Here is a 20,700-nt window from a genome sequence, read left to right as displayed (position 1 = left end):
GAACAAAAGAACGTACACTAGACATTAACCCAAACACTAGCACAACAATCAAATGAGGTCTTCCTATTTTCCCCCGGTCCCACTTCGAATCACACGGGGGACGGGGGGGGGGGGGGGGGGGGGGGGAAGCTCCCCCCGAAAACGCCGGGGGGAATGGTGGATGGCGCCCAAAACACGGAGGGTGGATAAAACGCATGCATACGCCGTTTCCCCGAAGCGATCCAAAGGGCGCGATCCTACAATTTCACCTCCCAACTCAGATCAAACGCCAATTCACAAAAGCGGCCTTCGAGCGTATACCCCATCCTGCCGCCGTCGCCTGTGCCCACATCATCCACCCCGCCACTGGCCCCGCTATCCCTCCTCGCCAAACTCCCCGAGCTCCCACTCGACCGGTACTCCGTGGAAGAAGCCGACCCGGAGCTCGCTGACGTGCGCGTGACCGACGATGGTGCGGGCATGGCGAGGAGGAAGGAGCGGCGGATGTCCTTGGATGCTGCGAGGCCGGAGAAGACCTCGTGTTCGAAACTGGCGGTGCTGAACCCTCCGCCGAAGGGGGATGAGCCGAAATCGATGTCGTCTAGGAGCGGGGATTTGGAGGGGGGTGTGGGTGGTTGAGGGGATTTTGGTGGTGCGGGAGAGGATGGGGACGGGGGGGAGCGTTTGGGTGTTGTGAGGATTGGGAGGAAACGCAGGCGTGCGGATGACGTGGGTGATTTCTGCGGGGGCGAGGGGGGCGGGAGGAGCGGGGAGGAGGTTGGGGCTGATGTAGGGTGGAAGGTTAGTGGGGCTGGTTGGTCGCCTAACACTAGAAATGGAACAAAGGTTAACAACAAAGCTAGTGGGTTGAGGAGTAAAAGGGGTGTCCACTATACATACCTGGTGCGGAACTCGCGGAGACCGGAGAGGTCGGTTCGACCGATCCCTTCTCAGCCTTCTTCCTCAGAAACGCGCTCCTGAGACTCATCAACCCCGACTTTTTCCCCGTCTTCACCTGTCCCTTCCCCAGCAGCGTGTTCTCCGATACGGGTAATGTCGCCGATCGCGGGGGTGCGATGGTAAGCTTTTGAGGGGAGTTGGATGGCTGCGGGAAGGATTTGGATTTCTCCATTGCGGGTGCTATGAAATCGGTGGAGATGCGGGGGAGGTCACGGTCCCGGGGGGGTGTATCGAGAGATTGTCGGATCGGTTGTTCCTTCAACAAGGATGGGAGTGATGACGATGCCGGCAATTTAGCCGGTTCTTCCGATGCCAGGTTATTCAACGAGCTAGATCGGGCCGGGAATGCCGGTCCATTGCCTTCGTCGGGGTTATCCAACGATCGGCGTGCCTCGCGTTGTCGCAGCTCAACTTTCTCGATGAGTGTCATGGTGGGTTTGGTGGAGGCGTTGGTGCGGTTGGGGATGGAGAGGATTGTTTGGTCGGGGGTTGGTTGGTCCTTGTAGAATTTTTTGAGGTCGTCCATAGAGGCTGCTTGGCGGAGGGGGCTGGCTGCGGCGAGCTTTTTGTTACGGAGGGGTTCGGGGGCGGGTGGTGTGGAGGCGGATGGAGTCTCGGGCGCGGAAGGTGATAGTGATGGTGTAGATGCGATGGTGGGCTCTGAGGGGTACTTGCGCATGAGGCTAGCGCCTCCTCCGATATTGAGATGGCCCAGCGGCACCTCATCGTCTTCTGCCAAACTTTCGGCAGTGCTCGGTGCTCCCTGCGCATTTACGGCGCCACTGTTTACCGCTCTACCCCCAACAGGGATGGCAGAGGACAGGATATCCTCGCTCTTTGCCCGTCGCAGCGACCGGCCGGGCTTAACGATCCCCATGGCCGGTTTCGGCACGACCCTCTTCTTCCGTAACCGCCTAGGCAGCCCATTCTCCTCGTCATCATCCTCCGACGACCCAGACGCCGAATCCTCGCCGTCTCCTTTCCTGGCAGCGTCCTCCGCCAGCTCCATATTTGAGAGATCAACGGCACTATCCGCCGCCTTCCTCCTCCACGTCAACGCGCCCCGTTTCTTCAACTGCGCGCTCTTCCTCCGTTCCCTCACATCATTCACAACCGCCTCCGCCGGCGCCTCGTCCACCGTCTGCGGGTCGATAAGATCGGTCGCAGCCACCACCGACGCGGGCTGGTCCGGGTGCTGGTGATGCGGCGTCTTTTCCATCAACGTGTTCCAGTTCTCGTAGATGGCGTTGAGCAGGTTCTGGATGAGCACCAGTCTCCTCAGCTCGCACGAGGCATGCAGGCGTTCCGACTCGAGTTTCTGGATCGAGGTCGCGGCGAGGGTAAGGGCATCGAGGACTGGGCGTGCTCGTTTGCGGCGTTGACGGCCGGAGGAGGCGACGCTGCTGCCGTCGTCTGAGGAGCCATTGCCGCTGCTGCCATTGCGTTTTGAGTCTTTTAGCCTCTGGGTGCTGGATTTGCTGAGGGAGTCGGAGGAGGAGGACTTGGGGGAGTAGAGGGCGGAGGCAAAGTCGAAGCTTTTCTTGCCTTTCTTCTTTGACGACTTGGAGCTGGTTGAGGAGGAATCCACAAGGTCGGTGTCGATGCCGAAGGTTGCAGCCGTGGAGGCTTTTTTCTTGTCGAAAGAGAACAGGCTGGGCATGGTGCTTGTTGTTGTGCCACCGTTCTCTGAGGCCTGCGTGTGTAAACTGAGTGTCGGTTGGTTGGTTGGTTGGTTGGTTGGTTGTTGGAGGGTAGTTGGACGTTGTGTCTGTCTGCACAATTCCCAGTCCGTTCCCGAGTCGGGCTGCTTGCCGTGTGCAAACCGAAAGTTCCGTGGGGGGGCAAAGGCAAACGCCGCGAAAAAGCCACCTTCCTTTTGCGCGGGAAGGTTGTTCTCGAACGGTGCTGCTTCTGAGAGCTGCGGGCTGCTGCTGCTGCAAACTGCTGAAGCTTGCTTGCTTGTTCTGGTCGATAATATCACAAGCGCCGAACAGCTTCGAAAAACGGAGGTTGTTGAGGAGGCCGGCCAGGAGAAGAGGTTCCCTTATCAACGAGAACAATGCAAGGGGGAGAGGCAAAGAAAGAGCGTCCCGAGACTCCGAGAGGAAGAGACTCCGAGAGATTATCTGGCGAAAAGACAACTGAGTTTGAGGAAACGTCTCCTGGGAGTTTGTTTCCGTCACTTTTGGGCTGTGGGCGACTGCAGTGGCGACGGAAAAGAGCCCGCCTTGGGTTTGTTTTGGCGCCCAAGAAGCATTCAGGTTGACACCGGTAATTTACGGGAGTGCCGAGCCGAACGCCGAACACTTCAGGTATATGGGAACTTGGAGTTGGAGTTGAGGCGGTCTATGATATTCTGTCTATCTGTCTATACTACGTACTGTGAAGTAGTTTTTCTAAAGCAGCAGTGGTGATAAAAGTTGGGAAGGGCGAAGGCGGCTGGTGGCTGAAAGCTGCGACACCCTGGGCCTTGATGAGGGCGAGCGTCGAATTTGAGAACCTAGACGTGACGCACTGTTGTGAGAGAGCGCACGTTGGACAGCCAGATATGATATGCCCAATATCCAAGGGGGTGGGAGGTGGGTCCCAAGTGCTCCGAGGTGTGCGATTCCGGAGGCCAGGTCCCCAAAAAGTAAAGGCAGTATGGGCGGATCGGGTGTGACCGTCGACAGGGTAAATAAACCTGGTAGATATGTAACTTGCACGAGAGACACCCAGGAATAGCAACGCAGGCATCCGGTGGTGATGAGTTGTGACCGGACGTGGATATGACGCTGATTTGCACTTTGCACGCTGCGCTGGGGGTGGCGACAGCGGACCCGCTCCACTGATGACTGACTATAATACTGACATGAGCTGCGTACTGCACACATAGAGCGTGGCCTCTGTCGCCCTCACCGCACGATATTGTACGAGTTCCGCAATTCCAATCTGGTTCGTACGAGGAGCAACTTCCCCTCGTATGTGACGGCTTTCATCGTTTCTGAAACGCCTATCTTCTCCATGTCTAGTGACTCCCAAGTAGGGCATTGGTCGAAGATGGTTGACAGCATGTTGATGTATGAATGTATGATTATGGTGTGTCTGAACTGGTATGACTAACCGTGTCATTGCGCCTTATATAGAGTATATCTTATGTCGAATATGCAAACCGGGGTCGAGTGTTCTTCAACAAAAGGGCGCCTGCTTATGAGGGAACATTGAAACTGTTGCATGGTTCTTTTCCCTTGCTTGGAGTAGAACCATTTCGAATGTACAGGTTACAGATTATAGATTACAGATTACAGATTGCATCATACATCAAATGCAGTACATCGATTAGATGAAGACGTTTATCAAAGCCTTCCATTCGGGGCCGCACATGTAGCGAAGCGATTCCCGGACCCCTTTTGCTGCCGCGAGCACCCTTTCGTCATCAGCTCTCCTCTCAGGGACTGGTCGGTCCCATTGAGCCAAAGTCAGGACGACATTGAGGTTCTCAAAGAAGTCATCCAGGGCTTTCGCCACGGCTCCGTACTTTGCCTCGTTGATGGTCTTCAAGACCTTGGCGGCATCAGATGCCCTCTGAAAACTCAAGAGATGCCTGTCGCGAACCTCGCGATTCCCACCGGAGTTCAACCGTGCAACGAAATGGTCAAGGAGGTTCTGACCTTCTTCCAGAGCCAACCAACGTTCCCAATCGAATACCGACTGAAAGAAAACAAGTTCGCCAGTTGTGGATTTACGCACGATGTCTCGGTTGATATTTTCAGGTTCTTTGCGCGCTTGAACCCTTAGATGAAGGTCTTCGAATGTGTTCTGCATCTCAGTCAGCTCCGACAAGCTTGGCATGTTCCGCAGAAAGGATTCCGAGTTACTCTTGATCAGAGCAAGTTTCGTGAGTACTGCGATATCTTTGAGGCTTTCGACACTCGCAATGGATTTATCCACATCCTCGACGTACTCCTCCATGGTTTGATTCTCCACAATGATCCCGTCCCAAACGCCACATACTCTAAGGATTGCAGACAGAAGGGTCATCCGACCTTCCAGTTGAGCCTCGATAATGGACCGGATGAGCCTCACGGCCTCGGTCTCCTCCGCGCCTTCGAGAGGGATGTCCCAGTCTTGGACAGCACGGTTGGTGAGGAAGGTACGCCACTTGGTCCAACGCTCGGGGTCCTTGGACAGCGGACCCTCGAAGATGATCTTGTTGACTATGGCTTGCTCGTCGTAGGGAGGCATGGCGGCTTCGTCTTTCCGGTTTGGTGCTGGTTCGGGTTATGATCGGATGGATGGCGGCGGATTGTATAGGTTCTCGGTATGTTATTTGCCCAAAATCGCAAAGGAACTGGATTACTGTCACGTGACTTAGGTTGCAGGTCATGCATCTGCAGTGTGCAGTGTGCACCACATAGCCAGTCCCGCGCTTCGCGGATGCGGCAGATTGCAAACAACACTCTCTCGACGGACTGAACGAACGGGCATCAACACAGGAACAAGTAGGGTATATTGGGGTCTATGTCTAGCTAAAGAGCGCCGCCAGCGTTTGCCACCGGGTTATAAAGAAAGACACGCATGAGAACTATACATTGTCCATACCTAGGGCAAACCGAGTCCGAGAAGGCGGCACCTGCGGCGAGGCACGAGTCCGGTCTGGGGGAGCCACAACCAGCGATCGATGGCGTCCGCATGAGCCTGAACGAAACGACGCATCGCTCGCCGCAAGGTTGCGACCTTCACCATGTAAGCTCGATAAGCATCCACTGCAAGCACCGGTACGAAAATGCCGTATGAGGGCAAGTATTTCCATTCCTCCCAGTCCAATGCAGAGAACTTGTCGTCCTGACCGTAATCGCCTCGCTCGTGCATGAAACGCCACCAAAAGTCCACACTCAAGCGACCTGACCACGCCGCCTGCCGTGCTGGGATGGCTCGAGTCAACAACCTGTCAATGTCTGCGTGCACTTTTGACAAGTGATGGCGGCTTTTCGATCTAAGGCCCGTCACCTCAATCGAGGCGGGCCCAAAAGCCCTATCCCCACAACCCGGTAAAAGCCACCTAGGGTCCGCCTCGTGAAATTGCGGAACGTATCGCAGGAGCGTGGCTTCGTAGCTGTCGGGGCCGAGTTCGATCGCTTTCACGTAGACTGCGACCTTTTCTAGATGCGACCCGCCACTGCAGTTGTATGTGACCAGGCGCACGAGCAGACCGCTTTTCAAGTACGTCTTGAGGGTAGACCAATACTGCAGGGCTTTTGTCACGTTACAAAAGAGTTGACAGCATGCGGTCCTAGAGGCGTACGCTCTATAGTCATCCCCGAGCCGAAAACCACGACCTGATCCGTCGTTGTGACTTAACAAGCCTGCAAAGAGCAAGAGCTCCACAAAGTTCCTCCAACCGTGGTAATTGCACAAGTTTTATAAATGGCGCTCGAAAATGGTGCCAGCATCACCTCATTTTGGCGTACGAAGGAAAGCAGTCATCTGCCTGTCATGATGTCTGCTTAGTCAGCCACCAAACGCGAGACGCGTCGCATCATCGCCGATCCCCCAAAACCGGTCAAACCCAAAAACTTCACCACGCAAAAAATGCCTGCTCCGAAACTGTTGGAGGCTTTCGTCAGCCGTCGGAGTCGGCCAGATTCGGAGCATGAGCTGAAGTGAAGGCAACGTTATCTCCGGTCTGGCAGAGCAAGGGGACGTATGTACAGTACAGTAGCAGGTGTTGTTGTTCTGTTATTGATTTAGAACTAGGTAATCGCACAAGATCCGGATAATGCTCGAACGAAAGCGGGTCTCGAACGAAGCTGGATTGTCGGCAGCTCGAAAAGGGTGGCCAGGTCCCCGATGCATCGGCCTGATAGCGGATGTCGCTGCAACCTTACGTATGTACGGTGATATGCTCGGCATGGTGGCAGAACACCATCTACCTTTAGATAATAACCGGACAACGCGCGCACTTCGACTACGCACATCTGCACGTCCACCAACGCTCGCGTCGCCCTTCCTTTCTTGCCGACATGAACGTACGTTTCCAAGGTCGTATAGTATGAAGATCCAGTGCAGTTTACGCCAAAGTAAGACCGGTAAAATCGCAGTTCGCCAGCATGCTGTTGGGGATTTGTACTGGTCTCCCCACTTCGCTACGGTGTCGCGACTGGCACCCGAGGTTTGATGTGGGTCTTAAGCAGGTTAATACCCGGTTCACCGTGTAACCCATTGTTCCCTATCGCGGCTTGAAACACTGCCGCCCAGCCCCGTTGTCGCCTCGCCTGGCGATGTCTATCGATATGCAATTTATGAATAGACGTGAAATCTGATGCGCTCGACAAAGTTGCCCGAGCTTCATTGGGGCGTGCGCCTCTTTCGCGTAAGCTCAAGTCCAGGCAAGGTAATTGCAAGGACGCCGGTACGAACACCAGTCTGTCCTTCGCCGCTATTGGATGGACTGCGTCGACCCAACGCCTTTGAAGCGAGAATGCAGCTGGAGGTCGACGGTTCAGACATGTTCGCGATAACCAAGATGAACGCAACCTCCATGCCGATGATCTCCATAGCAGGTGGTTCTCCTCCGCTGAAGTCGTACGTCATGGAATCCCATGATGTTTTTCATCCTTTCGGACGTCGTTCGCGACACCTTGTATGTATCCTCGACTTCACACCGCTCACTTCAGGAGTGACTAAGGCTCTGGCTCATATAAACCCCCGCCCGTGATCTGCCAAAGCCCATCAGACCAGGGCACGTGGCATCAGTCTGCAAGCCCAATACGGTACTCGAAGGAGGAACTGCGGGTACGTCTCCATATCGGATGGTGGGCGGATCCTTGAAGACATGACCGCGAGAAACCGGAGGCTCCCCCAGCTGCTTGTTCTGCTTTTTGGGGGTGCAATAAATCGTGAAGTGGAAAGACGACACCCCCTGGCGACGCACTTGCGGCAAAGGGAGTTGAGGTTTTCCTTCCAACGACTCCGTTGGTTTAAGATGGGCATGGCGCTTTGTGGGGCGAAAAGTCATGATTAAAACGTGCTGTGCGTGACGATTGTGCACGTGATGAGTTTATTTGAGTGCTCCGAGTGGTTTGCTCAATGTGCATTGTCCGAATTCCGGTTTCGGAGGTGGTTTTCTTTCTCGGACATCAATCAATCAGATCGCCGATCGGACACGCGCCTGTCGACATCACTTCAAGTTCTCGGAGCTGGAGATCCTGCTTCTCGGAATTCGTGTATGTATGCTTTTTTTCCCTCTGACGCTGTTGTCCGTCTCCCGGAGTCCCGGAAAGGAGCAACGGTGGTGGACAAGCTTCCACAAGTTACGTACATATGTCTCTTGGCGACCAGAGGAAGGCCTGTGGGGGGGAATCGGAGGGTCTCGGAGGGGTATGAACTCGAAGAGACAGTGCTGGAGCTCCGACATTTTCAAGTTGTTTGATGTGGCAAGTTTCCGTCGCTCCCAATGCATTTGAATTTGAGCGCACCCCCACATCGTCGTCCACGCAATATCGCAACATGCGGAGAGCAAGCACTTAGCAGATCGGAGTGGGGCGGGGCTCCGAGTAAGAGAGATCGACAAACTATCAGTAAACACGCGTGGCCGATCTGCATGAGGAGAAAGTTGCTTTCCTTCGGGGCTCCGAACTGACGGGCCCCACTGGCAAGCCTTATTGCCCTTCGACCATAAAAACAGGAGGTCGTCGTCGCTGAAACCAACGCACTCTTCCCTTGCGAACCGGCGTACCATAAAAGCGTCCTGTCTTCACCAGTAGTCGTACTTACACTCGGCCTTGTCATTGTCATTGTACGAGCAAAACCTCAATTATCACCCGCCAAACTCCGCACACGCTATTTTTGACACCGCAACGAGAAAGACTTAGTACAAACATGACGACTTCCTCGACGTCTGTCGCCGGACTTGGGTAGGTTCAGCCAGCGGTCACTGTGGGGTATCGCTTATGAGGGAGCGCTTGCACTGCGCCGCGAGCGAATGCGTTTGCCTGCCGCGAGTGATAGCGGGGTGTCTGGGGCGAGTGAAGCGAGGTGTGGGGTTGGTTCAGTCCGGGAGACCGACCGTACCGCGGTCGGCGGAAGCAAACGCCTTCACGAGCGGAACGAGTCTCGCTATTGAGGAGCAACTATTAGCGAGCGAAGCGAGCAGGGAATGTGAGCGTCAGCGAACGGTCGTTCTTGTAGGTCCTGATCGTCCATGGTTGATGGTTGATGGATTGATAGTTGATGGGTCTCTAGTTGAAGATATCCGAGATACTGACCTCCCTCTTTTTCGCAGCGTACAAGTCGGTTTCCACAACATCAACTACTCCATAGAAGCCGCCGATCCAGCAGCCAAAAAATCCAACCCCTTCTCCAAAGCCGTCACCAAAGAAAAGAGCATACTCAACGACATCAGCGGTGTCTTCCGCCCCGGCCGCCTGACGGCCATCATGGGCGCCAGCGGAGCCGGTAAGACCTCCCTCCTCAACGTTCTCGCCGGCCACACCGACGGCGGCAGCGTCAGCGGGTCCGTCACGGTCAACAAGCAGCCGGTCTCGGGCAGCGCCATGCGGAAGGAGAGCGGGTTCGTGTTCCAGGACGATGTGATCCTGGCCACTATGACTGCGAGGGAGGCGATCGCCATGTCTGCGACACTCCGGTTGGGCGATGCCGTTTCGGCAGAGGAGAAGGAACGTAAGGTGGAGGAGATGTTGGATCTGCTCAACTTGCGCAAGTGCGCACATACTGTCGTTGGAAGCCCCACCCTTAAAGGCATCAGCGGAGGAGAGGTAAATTGGGGAGAGACGTGATGGCTTGACTGTCCTGTCTGATCACTGAATGCTCATTCCTTTTTAGAGAAAACGAGTGGCAATCGCAATGGAGCTCATCACCGAACCCCGCATTCTCTACCTCGACGAGCCCACGAGCGGCTTAGACTCGTTCACCGCTTACTCCGTCATCAGCATCCTGCGCAATCTGGCTACCACCGGTCGCACGATTGCGTGTACCATCCATCAGCCGTCGTCTGAGGTCTTTGCGTTGTTCCATGATGTGCTTTTCCTCGCTGAGGGTCAGGTCATGTATAATGGTCCGACGTCGAAGGTGGTGGACTACTTTGGCCGTCTTGGGTGAGTTTCGGAGGGTTTACTTGAGTTGCTCAGGTCCTGAATCAGGACCACCTGACCTAACTAACATCTTTCCTTCGTTTCGCAGCTACCCTTGCCCGGAGCACTTCAACCCCGCAGACCATGTCTTCATGGCCATTCTTAACAACCAAGAAGGCTCCTTCGAAGAGAAAAAAGAAGAAAGCAACGCCGACCGCATCAAACGCTTAATCCAATACTGGAAAGACAGTCCCGAAGCCGCTGATTTGGCCAAGATCCGCCAAAACCCGCCCGCCGACACCGTCACGTTAAAAAAGAACCAAACCGCCGGCACATCCTACTCGACCCAATTCAAATACCTTCTCGAACGCGAGTTCAAAAACTCCGTCCGCAATCCATTAGTCCTCCGCGCCAAAGCGGGTCAATCCCTCATCCTCGCCCTCATCATCGGCCTCCTCTTCCTCAACACCGACGACAAGACCGGGTACGCCGCCAACCAGAACAGAGTAGGAGTCCTCTTCTTCCTCTCCACCCAAGCCGTCTTCGGCTCAACCATGTCCATCCTCGGCATCTTCGCGGCCGATAAACTGGTATTCGCCCGAGAACACGGATCGGGATATTACTCCCTCCCCGCCTTCTTCTTCTCGAAAATAGGCGTCGAGCTCCCCTCCATCATCGTCTTCCCAACCATCATGGCGACCATCATCTACTGGATGGTCGGGCTCCAGGTCGACGCGGCTAAATACCTCATCGTATGCGCCTTCGTGATCATGGTCTCACTCACCGGATTCGCGCTCGGAGTCTCACTCGCGTCGATCTTCCCTTCCTTACCCGTCGCGCTCGCCGTCACGCCACTCCTCCTGCTACCGCTCATGCTGTTCTCGGGCCTGTTCATCAACGACTCGGCGATCCCGGCGTACTTTGGATGGATACGGTGGCTCTCCCCCATCAGGTACTCCTTCATCGGGCTTGTCAAGAACGAGTACGCGGGCCTGCAGATCCCGCAGGAGGACGGGACCGCCCGCGCGGGGGAGTCGTACATCGCGGACCTTGGGTTCTCCAACGGACTGTCGATCCTGCTGTGTGCGGTGATCTTGGTGGGGATGGCGGTCGTGTTGATTGCGATTGCGTATGCGGCGTTGGCGAATATCGTCAGGGGCCAGGAGAATAGTAAACCGGCGCGCAAGGGGAAGGGGACCGAGGTGGCGGAGGAGGGAGCCGAGATGGAGCAGATTGAGGTTGTTGCGGTCAAGTCGTAGTTTGCTTGACAATCGGTTCGTTGTTTTTCGTCTCCGCATTTTATTTATGGACCCTTCGTAGTATGTACTTTAGTAGTATGCATTTCCTGTTCGCTGGACGCAGATTAATAGTGACATTTCCCACGCACCTTCCCCCCCACATACTTTGCATGTAATCCCAATATCGATAGCGTGTGAGTCTGTCATTTTCCCATCACGCTTAGGTTCGGTTAGGACCTCTTCGATTGGCCCAAGTACGATCCTGATGTCAGTTTTTGCCACGGATGCGCCCCGAAAGCAAGCGCCCTCGTCGTTTGCGCATTCTTCAACCACCCGCCGATGGCTCGTCGCTAAACCTGTCCTCAGACGGCTGGGACGGGGACACTCCGCTCTCTGTGGCTGATGCGCATGGAACCCGGACATCCGCTGCTGGGTACGTCGATCCTTGAACTGAACTGCGGAAACTGGACTGGACCGTCGGCGGGATTCGAAGCAGAGACCTACCGCAGCCGCCGTTGGTCATGTAGGTCCGTGAGCCGAATTGAACTGAACCCGTTGGGGTGAACGAGTGGGCTTTCTCAAACCCCTTTTGAGGTTTTTGCGTTGCTTGCGAAAAACCTGAGAACGCGTCCCGTGGATGAGGAAAAACGCGTTATGTAAGCCGCGTGGCCTCGTCCGACGTCTGTCCGGATACGGGCTCGCTCTTTCAGGCCCCGTGTTGATGAAGACGGTATATTCAGCTTTGCAACGTCTGGGATACCGCGTTTGTCCTGGGCTCAGAAGGCGTTATGTAATCGTAGCGTACCGCCTGCTCCAGGGAGGTAGCCCGATCAGGCTCGGACTAGGTAGACGGAGCGAGTAGACCATGATCGTTACAAAGCCCGACTCGCCGAAAGCCAAACAAGGCTAGGTTTCCTTGATCAGCCAGCTTAGTTCGACTGTAAGGAAGTCTTCACTCGCGAATCGAGCTACTCATCACATTCAGCAGGAGCTGGGCCTCCGTAGTCACGCCCGCAGAGCCTGATATCTCGTGAGGAAGCTGGATGGTGTCGACATCCGTGTTTTGATTATGAGTGGCAAAAGTGGGTTCTTATGGGCCTGAGCTCGGGTAGCGACGGTCGGGATAGATAGAACTTCTTCAGACCGTCATGTGCTGACACCGGAACCAGGAGTGATGTCGGGGCATCACCGCTGAAAGAAATGCCTAAGGTCTGACGATCCCGCTGAATATTCGGGAACACGTTTGCGACTCCCCAGGGTACTTTTGCCATCACCGACGCAGGAAGCGCGGCCATGTCTTTGTGAAACTTCGTCACGCTGACAACATTGTGAGTGAGTGTTTTGGTACACTTGTGAAGATCAAGCGAGCGATATGATGTTTTGTAGATGATTGCTTTCGTGCACAGTCCTACGTTTTGCGCGGAGGTAGAAGACCGGCAGAAGCTAGACAAGTCGATCACCTCTATATCCAAGGTGACATCTTCGCAAGTGTGCACATGTTGGCTGTCCAAGAAACGGTCAACAATCGAGAGTTTTGAAACCATCGATAGACTCTATATGCAAGACCCTCTGGTTAGATTCGCTGGGACTGGATGTTAAGGCCCATTATTTTCATCTTTCCCGGAATAGTTGCTTGTTCGTTTGCAGGTCAAGTCCGGCGTGTATAGAAATTGCGTGGAGGCATTTCCGGCGCAGTTTTTGTGCAAGAACTGGATCGTTAATCCCCTTTCCATGAAGCCTAGGGGGAGCGTGCCGGAAAGGAAGATCGTTCAGACGGGTGGGCGCCGTCAATGGGTGAGCTGGACGAGTCATCCTCATCACGTGATGCATCCTATCGCCTGTCCCCAACAAGATCTTAGGAGCACTCACTTCTCCTCAGAAACCCACCAAGGAGCCCATTTGACATTGCCCCTGATCACTCCCCATATTCGCAACAAGCAACGCTGGCGGCTCAACGCACCTCCCGTCTGCTCTCAGTAGTACATAAGAGCCTCAAGTCGCCGCTGCTCAGCCCTCATCCACAGCTTAGCGCCCGGCTCCTTCATCCGCTCTTCGTTGGACTTACTAGCCCTGGAATCTTCACTCGGCCTCGGAATCTTGCCACTACTCGCTCACCTCGTCACATAACCAACAACACCAACACCAGAATGGACGAACTCATAACCCTCTTCACCCGCATCGGGCTCTCCGACGTCAAAGCGAAAGAAACAGCCGCCAACAAAAAGCTCGGTGCAAACCTGCACGCCATCCTCACCGATGCAGGCATCACGAGCGCCGATTCCGCGCCAGTGGACAGATCCACCGGCGCCCTGTACTACCACCTCGCGTCGACTATCACCCCTCAAGCCGCAGCGCACATCGGATACCTCACCCGCGCCATCCGGGACGGGCGGCTGACCTCCACCGACCGGATCGCGGCGGGGATCAAGCATGCCGAGAAGGCCGGCGGGGAGATCGACGACGCCCAGTTTGATAAGGACTGCGGGGTGGGCGTTACTGTGACACCGGCGGAGATCACCGTGGAGGTGGAGAAGGTGATTGAGGCCCGGAGGAAGGATTTGGAGGAGAAGAGATACACGCTTGCGGGCCAGCTTTTGGGCGCTTTGCGTGTCAGTCTGAGGTGGGCCAACGCGTTGGCGGTCAAAGAGGAGCTGGATAGACAGGTGCTGGCGGTCTTGGGGCCGAAGGATGAGCGGGATAACCCGAAGGCGAAAAAGGCGGCGGAGAAGAGTGCTAAGGCTGCCAAGGCGCCTGCGAAAGTGGCGGATGCGCCGGTGGCTGCTAATGGGACTGGCAGCCGAGTGGCGGAGGCGGCAAAGAGCACGAGGTTCATTACGGAAGGAGAGCTCTCTAAGTTGCATAAGGCTGGGGAGAACCCTCAGATTGACCCGAAGCTGATGGAGGAGCATCTGAAACGCACTGGTGGGAAGGTTATCACTCGGTTCCCCCCCGAACCCAACGGTTTCCTCCACATTGGACACGCCAAGGCCATCAACGTCAACTTTGGCTACGCCGCCGCCTTCAACGGGATAACTAACCTGCGGTACGACGACACGAACCCGGAAGCCGAGGAACAGATCTACTTTGACTCCATCCTCGAAACCGTCCGGTGGCTGGGCTACGAGCCGCACGCCATCACCTACTCATCCGATCACTTCCAGAAACTGTACGAGCTGGCGGTGGAGCTCATCAAGCGTGACAAAGCCTATGTGTGCCACTGCACCGGCGACGAAATCAAAGCCAACCGAGGCGGCGACGAACGCGGGCCCCGCAAGGAGTGCACGCACCGGTCCCGCCCGATCCAGGAATCGCTAGACGAGTTTGAAAAAATGAAGCAGGGCAAGTATGAGCCCCGCGAGGCCTTCCTGCGTATGAAGATGGACATGCAGAACCCCAATCCGCAGTTCTGGGACCTGGTCGCGTACCGCATCCTCAAGGCGTCCCATCACCGCACCGCCGACCAGTGGTGTATCTACCCCACTTACGACTTCACCCACTGCCTAGTGGATTCGTTCGAAGACATCACGCATTCCCTGTGCACGACCGAGTTCACCCTCTCGCGCGAATCGTACTACTGGCTCGTCGACGCCCTCGAGATCTACAAGCCGGTGCAGTGGGAGTACGGCCGCCTGAACCTGGCTTACACCGTCATGTCCAAGCGGAAGCTCAAGAAACTCGTGGACGAGAAGATTGTCAATGGCTGGGACGACCCCCGGCTGTACACCATGGCTGCCATCAGACGCAGGGGGTTCACGCCGGAAGCCGTCAACGCGTTCGTGCGCGATCTGGGCGTCACCACCTCCCAGTCCACGATCCACCCCGACAGACTCGAGAACGTCGTCCGCGAACACCTCAACGACGTCGCGCCCCGTCTCATGCTCATCCTCGACCCCCTGGAAATCATCATCGAGAACCTGCCCGATGATCACGTGGAAGAGGTCGTCGTTCCCAACAAACCCCGCGACGACGCCATGGGCACGCGAAAACTGCCCTTTACCAACCGCGTCTACATCGACCGCTCCGATTTCCGTGAGCAGCCCGACCCGAACTTCTACCGCCTCACACCGGGCAAATCCGTCGGTCTGCTCAACGTGCCCTTCCCCATCACCGCCACCTCCGTCGTGCGCAACGCCAACGGGGAGATCACCGCCGTCAAAGCGCGGTATGAGAACGACGCGTCGGTCAAGACGACCAAACCAAAGACATACATCCACTGGATCGCCCATTCCCCCGCCCACTCCTCCCCCGTGCCCACCACCGTGCGGCTCTACAACAACCTGTTCCTGCACGAGAACCCGCAGTCCGAGAAAGACGTGCCCGGGGGCTGGTTGAGCGATATCAACCCGGACAGTCTGCAGGTGCTGGATAAGGCGATTGCGGAGGTGGGGATTAGGGGGTATGCGGTTGAGGATCGGTTCCAGGCGGTTAGGACGGGGTACTTTTGTGTGGATAAGGATTCGGACGTGGGGAAGGGGAAGTGGGTGATTAATCGGACGGTTACGTTGAAGGAGGATGCGGGGAAGGATAAGTAGGGAATTTGAAGGGGTGGGGAGGTGGATCGCACTTTCGCCTCTTGGCTCGTTCCATCTTTTTTTTCCGTGGAGTGTCCCACTACATTGTTACTCTTTACTGTCGTTTGCATTTGCTGCATAGATTCATCCCAAGCTCGTACCTATCATAACCTACTGTCTGTCTGTGCTTTCTTTCCCGTCTGGGATAGCTGTGTGAAAAGGCCGTTGCTGACTAAGCGTGAGTCACGGCCCCGTCCAACGATCAACTGAACCCTCCTAACCCTCGGCACAGCTGCAACCAGATACAAATGACCCCGGGACGATCTGCCTTCACTGCTCGATCAGCGACGGGAGGCCTACGGATCGCAACCCACAGCACAACCCCGTCCGCTCACTACGGCTTACACACCATCCCGTCAGGACGCGGAAAGGGTCATTGAAAATCCGACCCCCACCCCACAAACCACGCACCTCGCGCAGATCACCCTCCTCGCCTGTAAATTATGACCGCCCAACTACCCCCCCATCTCATCAAGCTCTTCGCCCCGCGGCCACCCTTGCCGTACCTCGAACCGCTCGACCGCGCCCCCGCCGACCGCCGCGGGCCCGTGTTGACTGGGATCGCGGAGTTTCTGGACAGATGCAAAGGGCATGATGTGGATTATGTGCCGAGTGAGAGTGTTGCGGAGAAGAAGAAGCGGAAGGTAGGTTTAAGGGAGTGGGGGGGGGGGTTGTTTGGGGATGGGGGACCGATGCTGAGCTTTTTTTTGCTTTTGGGGATAGAAAGCGGAACGAGAACAGAAAGCGAAAGAGGCTATTGATAACGGTCTAACCACCTGGGATACCGATCAAGACCCGAATGTGGCCAGTGATCCTTACAAGACGTTGTTTGTGGCTCGTTTGGTGAGTTCTGTTGATTACACTCTTTTTGCTCGGGGTTCACTGCCTCTTGTATGCGGCAGAAGATTGACTCTTTGAGTGTATTTCTTTCGTCGGTTGTTAGTCTTATCATACGACTGAAAAAGAGCTGAAACGAGAGTTTGAAAGGTTTGGGCCTATCAAATCGGTAAGGAATTTTTGTAGACAAAGGACGGTGGGGACGAGAAGCTGTTGGAAAGGGCCCGGCGGTCTGGGGAGCAGTCTTGTGCTGTGATGATCTTTGGGCCGTTTGAGCACTGGTCTGGTTCGTTTGCTCTTTCCGCAGTTACTCTTCGCGTCGGTGTTGCATGGCGTTCATTTCGGTGTAGGGCTGTGGTGGTGGGGTTGCGTGCTTGGCGTTTGTTTTTGCACTTTTTATTATGGTAAGCGGGTAAGTCCGCCGAAGTGGAACGAAACATTGAACCGAGCTTGTCCTCTCCTCCACCCTTTCCCATCGCCGCAACCATCATCGTTCAAACCCTGGAAATTCGCCAAATCACTCCCAGCTCCGAATCGTGCACAACCCCGACACCGAGAAATCCCGCGGCTACGCCTTCATCGAATACGAGCGCGAGAAAGACATGAAAGCGGCCTACAAAGAAGGCGACGGGCTGAAAATCAACGACCGCCGCGTGCTCGTCGACGTGGAGCGCGGGCGCACCGTTAAAGGATGGAGGCCCCGTCGACTCGGTGGCGGGCTCGGAGGGACCCGGTTGGGCGGGAAGGATGTGAATCAGAGGTGGAGTGGACGTGAGGGCGGGTACGGGTCGATGATGGCGGCGTCGGGTGGGCAGGGGCATGGCGGTGGATATGGGTATGGAGGAGGAGGTGGCGGTGGCGGGTATGTTGACGGAGGGTTTAGGGGTGGGCCGCCGACGGGTCGTGGGGGGTATGGCGGTGGCGGTGAGAGACGGGGCGGGTATGGCGGTGGGGGCGGGTATGGAGGTGGATACGGGGGCCCGCCGAGAGGTGGAGGTGGTGGTTATGGTGGTGGTGGCTATGGCGGTGGTGGAGGTGGTTATGGTGATCGACCGTAAGTAACTGCATATGAAAGCAGCTTGTGTGATGTTGTACGAGCGATCTTCAAACTAACTGCTGTTTCCTTGGCATACAGTGCTTCCGGCGGTCGATATGGAGGAGGGGGAGGCGGCGATCGCGACTACTCAGACCGCTCCCACCGCCACCCCGACGTCAAACTCGAGCCCGGCACCTACAACAACGCCAGCATTCCCAGTGGCGCCCCACTCCCCACCCCCGCAGCTCCCGCCAGCGACTACCGCCGCACCTCCCGCCCGGACTACGACGACAGCCGCTCCTCAGACTACCGCCGCTCGTCGTCCCACCGTGACAAGGACCGTGATGGGTACAAGGACCGCGACCACCACCGCTCGTCGGATCGCTCGGAGCGTGAGGGACGCGAGGGGCGTGAGGGGGGGTCTTCTTATGGTCGGGAAGGAAAGGAGAGGGGACGGGATCGTGATCGTGACCGCGACCGCGATCGGGAGGTGAAGAAGGAGAGGAGGAGTAGAAGTCCGAGACGCGATAGGGAGTCTTCTGATCGGTGGGTTTTCGCTCTTTAGTCAGAGTAGTATGTCATTACTCCCGCTCATCTGTTCTTCCCTTGTGTGACCGCAGACGCCGTTAAGAAACCGAGAAACTCCACCCCTGCCGCCTTTCAGAAATCGAAACCATACATCCCCAAGACCCAGAAGAAAACCACAAAGGTCGATGTACACTATGTTCGAAACGGGAAAATGGAAACGCAGTTGGGGCCAGGGGATGGGAGCGAAGGGAGGTAGGCTAAGGCACACAATAGTCAACCGCAACTCAACCCCCGAATACTCCGACATGGATACAATGTATGTATGTATGTGTATGTAGATGAAGGGAGTCGGAGGAGAGTGGAGGGGGATGGTGTATGTATTGGCTTGTTTTATATATGGGCAAGAAAGGATGCGAGAGTGTTAATGTTTTGCGAATTCCGCGGTCGCACGGCAAAGAGGGGAGGAATTGCCGAACGCGCAGGCTGTTGGACTCCCTTTGCAGCCTTTCTCCGACGAGCACCTTGTCGCTGCTGGCACAAGCCCCCCCTGTGCGCATAGAGTCTTAGACCGTACATAGAGCCTCGCATAACGGAAGCTGGTCGCCCTGTCTGCAACAACCTCCCCGTTCTTCACCTGCACACCCCCCACCCAACCCAACCCACCCGATGCTTCACGCCGTTCCAATATTGGCGCGGCGGGGTTTGCGCCCGCGGTCATCCACCCTTCCTCTCAAGGTGAGTTTGCAGACCTCGGGGAGATAGCTGGGTGTTCGGGCAAGATGGTAGATAGGGTGATCTAGCTGATCTACGAGACAGGGAGGAGGTCAAGGGTTTGTGGATGTAGAGACTAATCGTTTTTGCACACTTCAGGCTTCGCACCAGAAATACTCTAGCACGGCAACGAGATTACAACAATCACAGGCCTCACCAGAACCAGAAGCAGCGTCGTCAGGAAAAGATGCCTCCAGCAATAGTAGCAGTTGGATAACCGAAAAAGTGACAGCAATGCGGGACAAGGCAGCAGTGAGCGCGCTCAAAGCCGCAGCCTCGCAAGCCCTCCCCGAAGGGATAGGGGCCAAACCCACCCCCACCTCGCCCGAATGGTCACGGGCCATGTCCGCGAGCGAGACTCTCGTCTCGCCAGCACTCGGAACCCAGCGGATCAAGCCCAGTGACCTCCTGGGCAACGATCTGGCGCTGTTGACGGAACATGTGCGCCGGTTGCTGGGGACCGGACATCCTGTGCTGGCGACGATTGCGAACTACTATTTCTCGGCGGGAGGGAAACATGTGCGGCCTATGGTGGTGTTGCTGGTCTCGCAGGCGACGAGTGTGGCGCCGAAACGGGAGGGGTATGATGCCGCGGCGGAACGGGCGAGGTTGCACGATGGGGATGTGGACGTGCCCGTGAGTTCGATGGACAGGGAGGTACGGTTCGACGAGGCAAAGACAAAGACGATACGGCCCTCTGACATCAGCAGTCTCCCCGACAACAACATCCTCTCGACCCAACGCCGCCTCGCCGAAATCTCCGAAATGATCCACACCGCCTCGCTCCTCCACGACGACGTGATCGACCTCGCGATGACCCGCCGCAGCACGCCCTCCGCCAACGCCGAGTTTGGAAATAAGATGGCCATCCTCGCCGGCGACTTCCTGCTCGCCCGCGCATCGGTGGCCCTCGCCCGCTTACGAAACGTCGAGGTCGTCGAGCTCCTCGCCACCGTCATCTCAAACCTCGTCGAGGGCGAGTTCATGCAGTTGCGCAACTCGGCGCTGAATAGTAGTAAACAGGAGAAGGGAACGTCGTGGTTTCATCGCCATATTCGGGATCCGCTCTTCCCCGCGCCTTCTTCAACAAACTCAACGTCCCAACAAACACCCGAACAGCAAGAAATCCTCGCCCAAAAATTCGACTACTACCTCGAAAAAACGTACCTCAAAACCGCCTCCCTGATCGCCAAATCCTGCCGCGCCGCCGCCGTCCTCGGCGGCTGCACACCCCACGTGGTCGACGCATGTTACGCGTACGGCAAGAACCTGGGAATCGCGTTCCAGTTGGTGGACGATATGCTGGATTTCACCACCTCGGCCGACGCGTTTGGGAAACCGGTCAATGCGGACCTGAAATTGGGACTCGCGACCGCGCCGGTGCTGTTTGCGGCAGAGACGTATGGAGAGCTGCATGTGCTTATGGAGCGGAATTTTGCGGAGAAGGGGGATGTTGAGAAGGTAGGTCATATATACTGTGACATGACATTCTTCGCCATGTTTCTGACAGTTTTTTGCTCTTTCCCTCCCAGGCACTAGAACTCGTCTTCCAATCAGACGGCCTCCCGCGCACCCACGCCCTCGCGGCCTCCTACTGCCAAAAAGCCATCGACGCCATCTCGCTGCTGCCGGACACACCCGCCCGCTCGGCGCTGATACAGTTGACCGACGCTGTTTTGACGAGGAAGAAATGATCAGAGGGAGTTCGT

The 20,700-nt window shown here is 56.2% G+C and overlaps 7 protein-coding genes across 7 annotated transcripts; 4 read left to right on the top strand and 3 right to left on the bottom strand.

Moving 5' to 3' along the window:
• Positions 1-108: 108 nt before the first annotated feature.
• EV422DRAFT_117422 (uncharacterized protein) lies at positions 109-2,798 on the bottom strand. The gene is made up of 2 exons (XM_053064642.1): positions 880-2,798; positions 109-808 (listed from the first exon to the last, which is right to left on the bottom strand). The coding sequence occupies exons 1-2, from the start codon at positions 2,597-2,599 to the stop codon at positions 237-239; spliced, it is 2,292 nt and encodes a 763-aa protein (XP_052924010.1). The 5' UTR covers positions 2,600-2,798; the 3' UTR covers positions 109-236.
• A 460-nt stretch (positions 2,799-3,258) lies between these two features.
• Positions 3,259-4,153, bottom strand: EV422DRAFT_117508 (uncharacterized protein). The gene is made up of 2 exons (XM_053064644.1): positions 3,838-4,153; positions 3,259-3,777 (listed from the first exon to the last, which is right to left on the bottom strand). The coding sequence occupies exons 1-2, from the start codon at positions 4,048-4,050 to the stop codon at positions 3,313-3,315; spliced, it is 678 nt and encodes a 225-aa protein (XP_052924009.1). The 5' UTR covers positions 4,051-4,153; the 3' UTR covers positions 3,259-3,312.
• Positions 4,154-4,251: 98 nt separating this feature from the next.
• Positions 4,252-5,229, bottom strand: EV422DRAFT_535136 (uncharacterized protein). The gene has a single exon (XM_053070724.1). It carries the CDS (start codon positions 5,161-5,163, stop codon positions 4,258-4,260), a length of 906 nt encoding a protein of 301 aa, XP_052924008.1. The 5' UTR covers positions 5,164-5,229; the 3' UTR covers positions 4,252-4,257.
• Positions 5,230-9,128: 3,899 nt separating this feature from the next.
• On the top strand, positions 9,129-11,269 carry EV422DRAFT_498149 (P-loop containing nucleoside triphosphate hydrolase protein; the record flags this gene model as incomplete). The annotated part of the gene is made up of 3 exons (XM_053067992.1): positions 9,129-9,695; positions 9,763-10,034; positions 10,120-11,269. The coding sequence occupies 3 exons, from the start codon at positions 9,129-9,131 to the stop codon at positions 11,267-11,269; spliced, it is 1,989 nt and encodes a 662-aa protein (XP_052924007.1).
• Positions 11,270-13,090: 1,821 nt separating this feature from the next.
• EV422DRAFT_588867 (tRNA synthetases class I, catalytic domain-containing protein) lies at positions 13,091-15,947 on the top strand. The gene has a single exon (XM_053073501.1). It carries the CDS (start codon positions 13,396-13,398, stop codon positions 15,778-15,780), a length of 2,385 nt encoding a protein of 794 aa, XP_052924006.1. The 5' UTR covers positions 13,091-13,395; the 3' UTR covers positions 15,781-15,947.
• Positions 15,931-18,334, top strand: EV422DRAFT_535123 (uncharacterized protein). The gene is made up of 6 exons (XM_053070723.1): positions 15,931-15,997; positions 16,052-16,463; positions 16,543-16,662; positions 16,763-16,825; positions 17,184-17,710; positions 17,792-18,334. The coding sequence occupies exons 2-6, from the start codon at positions 16,263-16,265 to the stop codon at positions 18,255-18,257; spliced, it is 1,377 nt and encodes a 458-aa protein (XP_052924005.1). The 5' UTR covers positions 15,931-15,997; positions 16,052-16,262; the 3' UTR covers positions 18,258-18,334.
• An 891-nt stretch (positions 18,335-19,225) lies between these two features.
• Positions 19,226-20,685, top strand: EV422DRAFT_568963 (isoprenoid synthase domain-containing protein; the record flags this gene model as incomplete). Its single annotated transcript, XM_053072708.1, has 2 exons — positions 19,226-20,452; positions 20,524-20,685. 2 exons carry the CDS (start codon positions 19,226-19,228, stop codon positions 20,683-20,685), a joined length of 1,389 nt encoding a protein of 462 aa, XP_052924004.1.
• Between the last annotated feature and the right edge of the window lie 15 nt (positions 20,686-20,700).

This window comes from Fimicolochytrium jonesii (genome assembly GCF_025526975.1).
Source record: "Fimicolochytrium jonesii strain JEL569 chromosome Unknown EV422scaffold_18, whole genome shotgun sequence".
Lineage (NCBI taxonomy): Eukaryota > Fungi > Chytridiomycota > Chytridiomycetes > Spizellomycetales > Powellomycetaceae > Fimicolochytrium > Fimicolochytrium jonesii.
Note: the sequence above shows the minus strand (reverse complement) of the source record. Positions and strands in the feature narration are given on the sequence as shown.

What these genes read in the sequence shown, in the direction of transcription:
- EV422DRAFT_117422 (XM_053064642.1), bottom strand. Translation starts at nt 2,599, where the DNA reads ATGCCCAGCCTGTTCTCTTTCGACAAGAAAAAAGCCTCCACGGCTGCA. An exon ending in CTCCGCGAGTTCCGCACCAG is followed by an intron (nt 809 to 879) that starts GTATGTATAGTG and finishes TTCCATTTCTAG; the next exon opens with TGTTAGGCGACCAACCAGCC.
- EV422DRAFT_588867 (XM_053073501.1), top strand. Translation starts at nt 13,396, where the DNA reads ATGGACGAACTCATAACCCTCTTCACCCGCATCGGGCTCTCCGACGTC.
- EV422DRAFT_117508 (XM_053064644.1), bottom strand. Translation starts at nt 4,050, where the DNA reads ATGACACGGTTAGTCATACCAGTTCAGACACACCATAATCATACATTC. An exon ending in AACTCGTACAATATCGTGCG is followed by an intron (nt 3,778 to 3,837) that starts GTGAGGGCGACA and finishes TCAGTATTATAG; the next exon opens with TCAGTCATCAGTGGAGCGGG.
- EV422DRAFT_535136 (XM_053070724.1), bottom strand. Translation starts at nt 5,163, where the DNA reads ATGCCTCCCTACGACGAGCAAGCCATAGTCAACAAGATCATCTTCGAG.
- EV422DRAFT_535123 (XM_053070723.1), top strand. Translation starts at nt 16,263, where the DNA reads ATGACCGCCCAACTACCCCCCCATCTCATCAAGCTCTTCGCCCCGCGG. An exon ending in CGGAGAAGAAGAAGCGGAAG is followed by an intron (nt 16,464 to 16,542) that starts GTAGGTTTAAGG and finishes TTTTGGGGATAG; the next exon opens with AAAGCGGAACGAGAACAGAA. An exon ending in CGTTGTTTGTGGCTCGTTTG is followed by an intron (nt 16,663 to 16,762) that starts GTGAGTTCTGTT and finishes GTCGGTTGTTAG; the next exon opens with TCTTATCATACGACTGAAAA.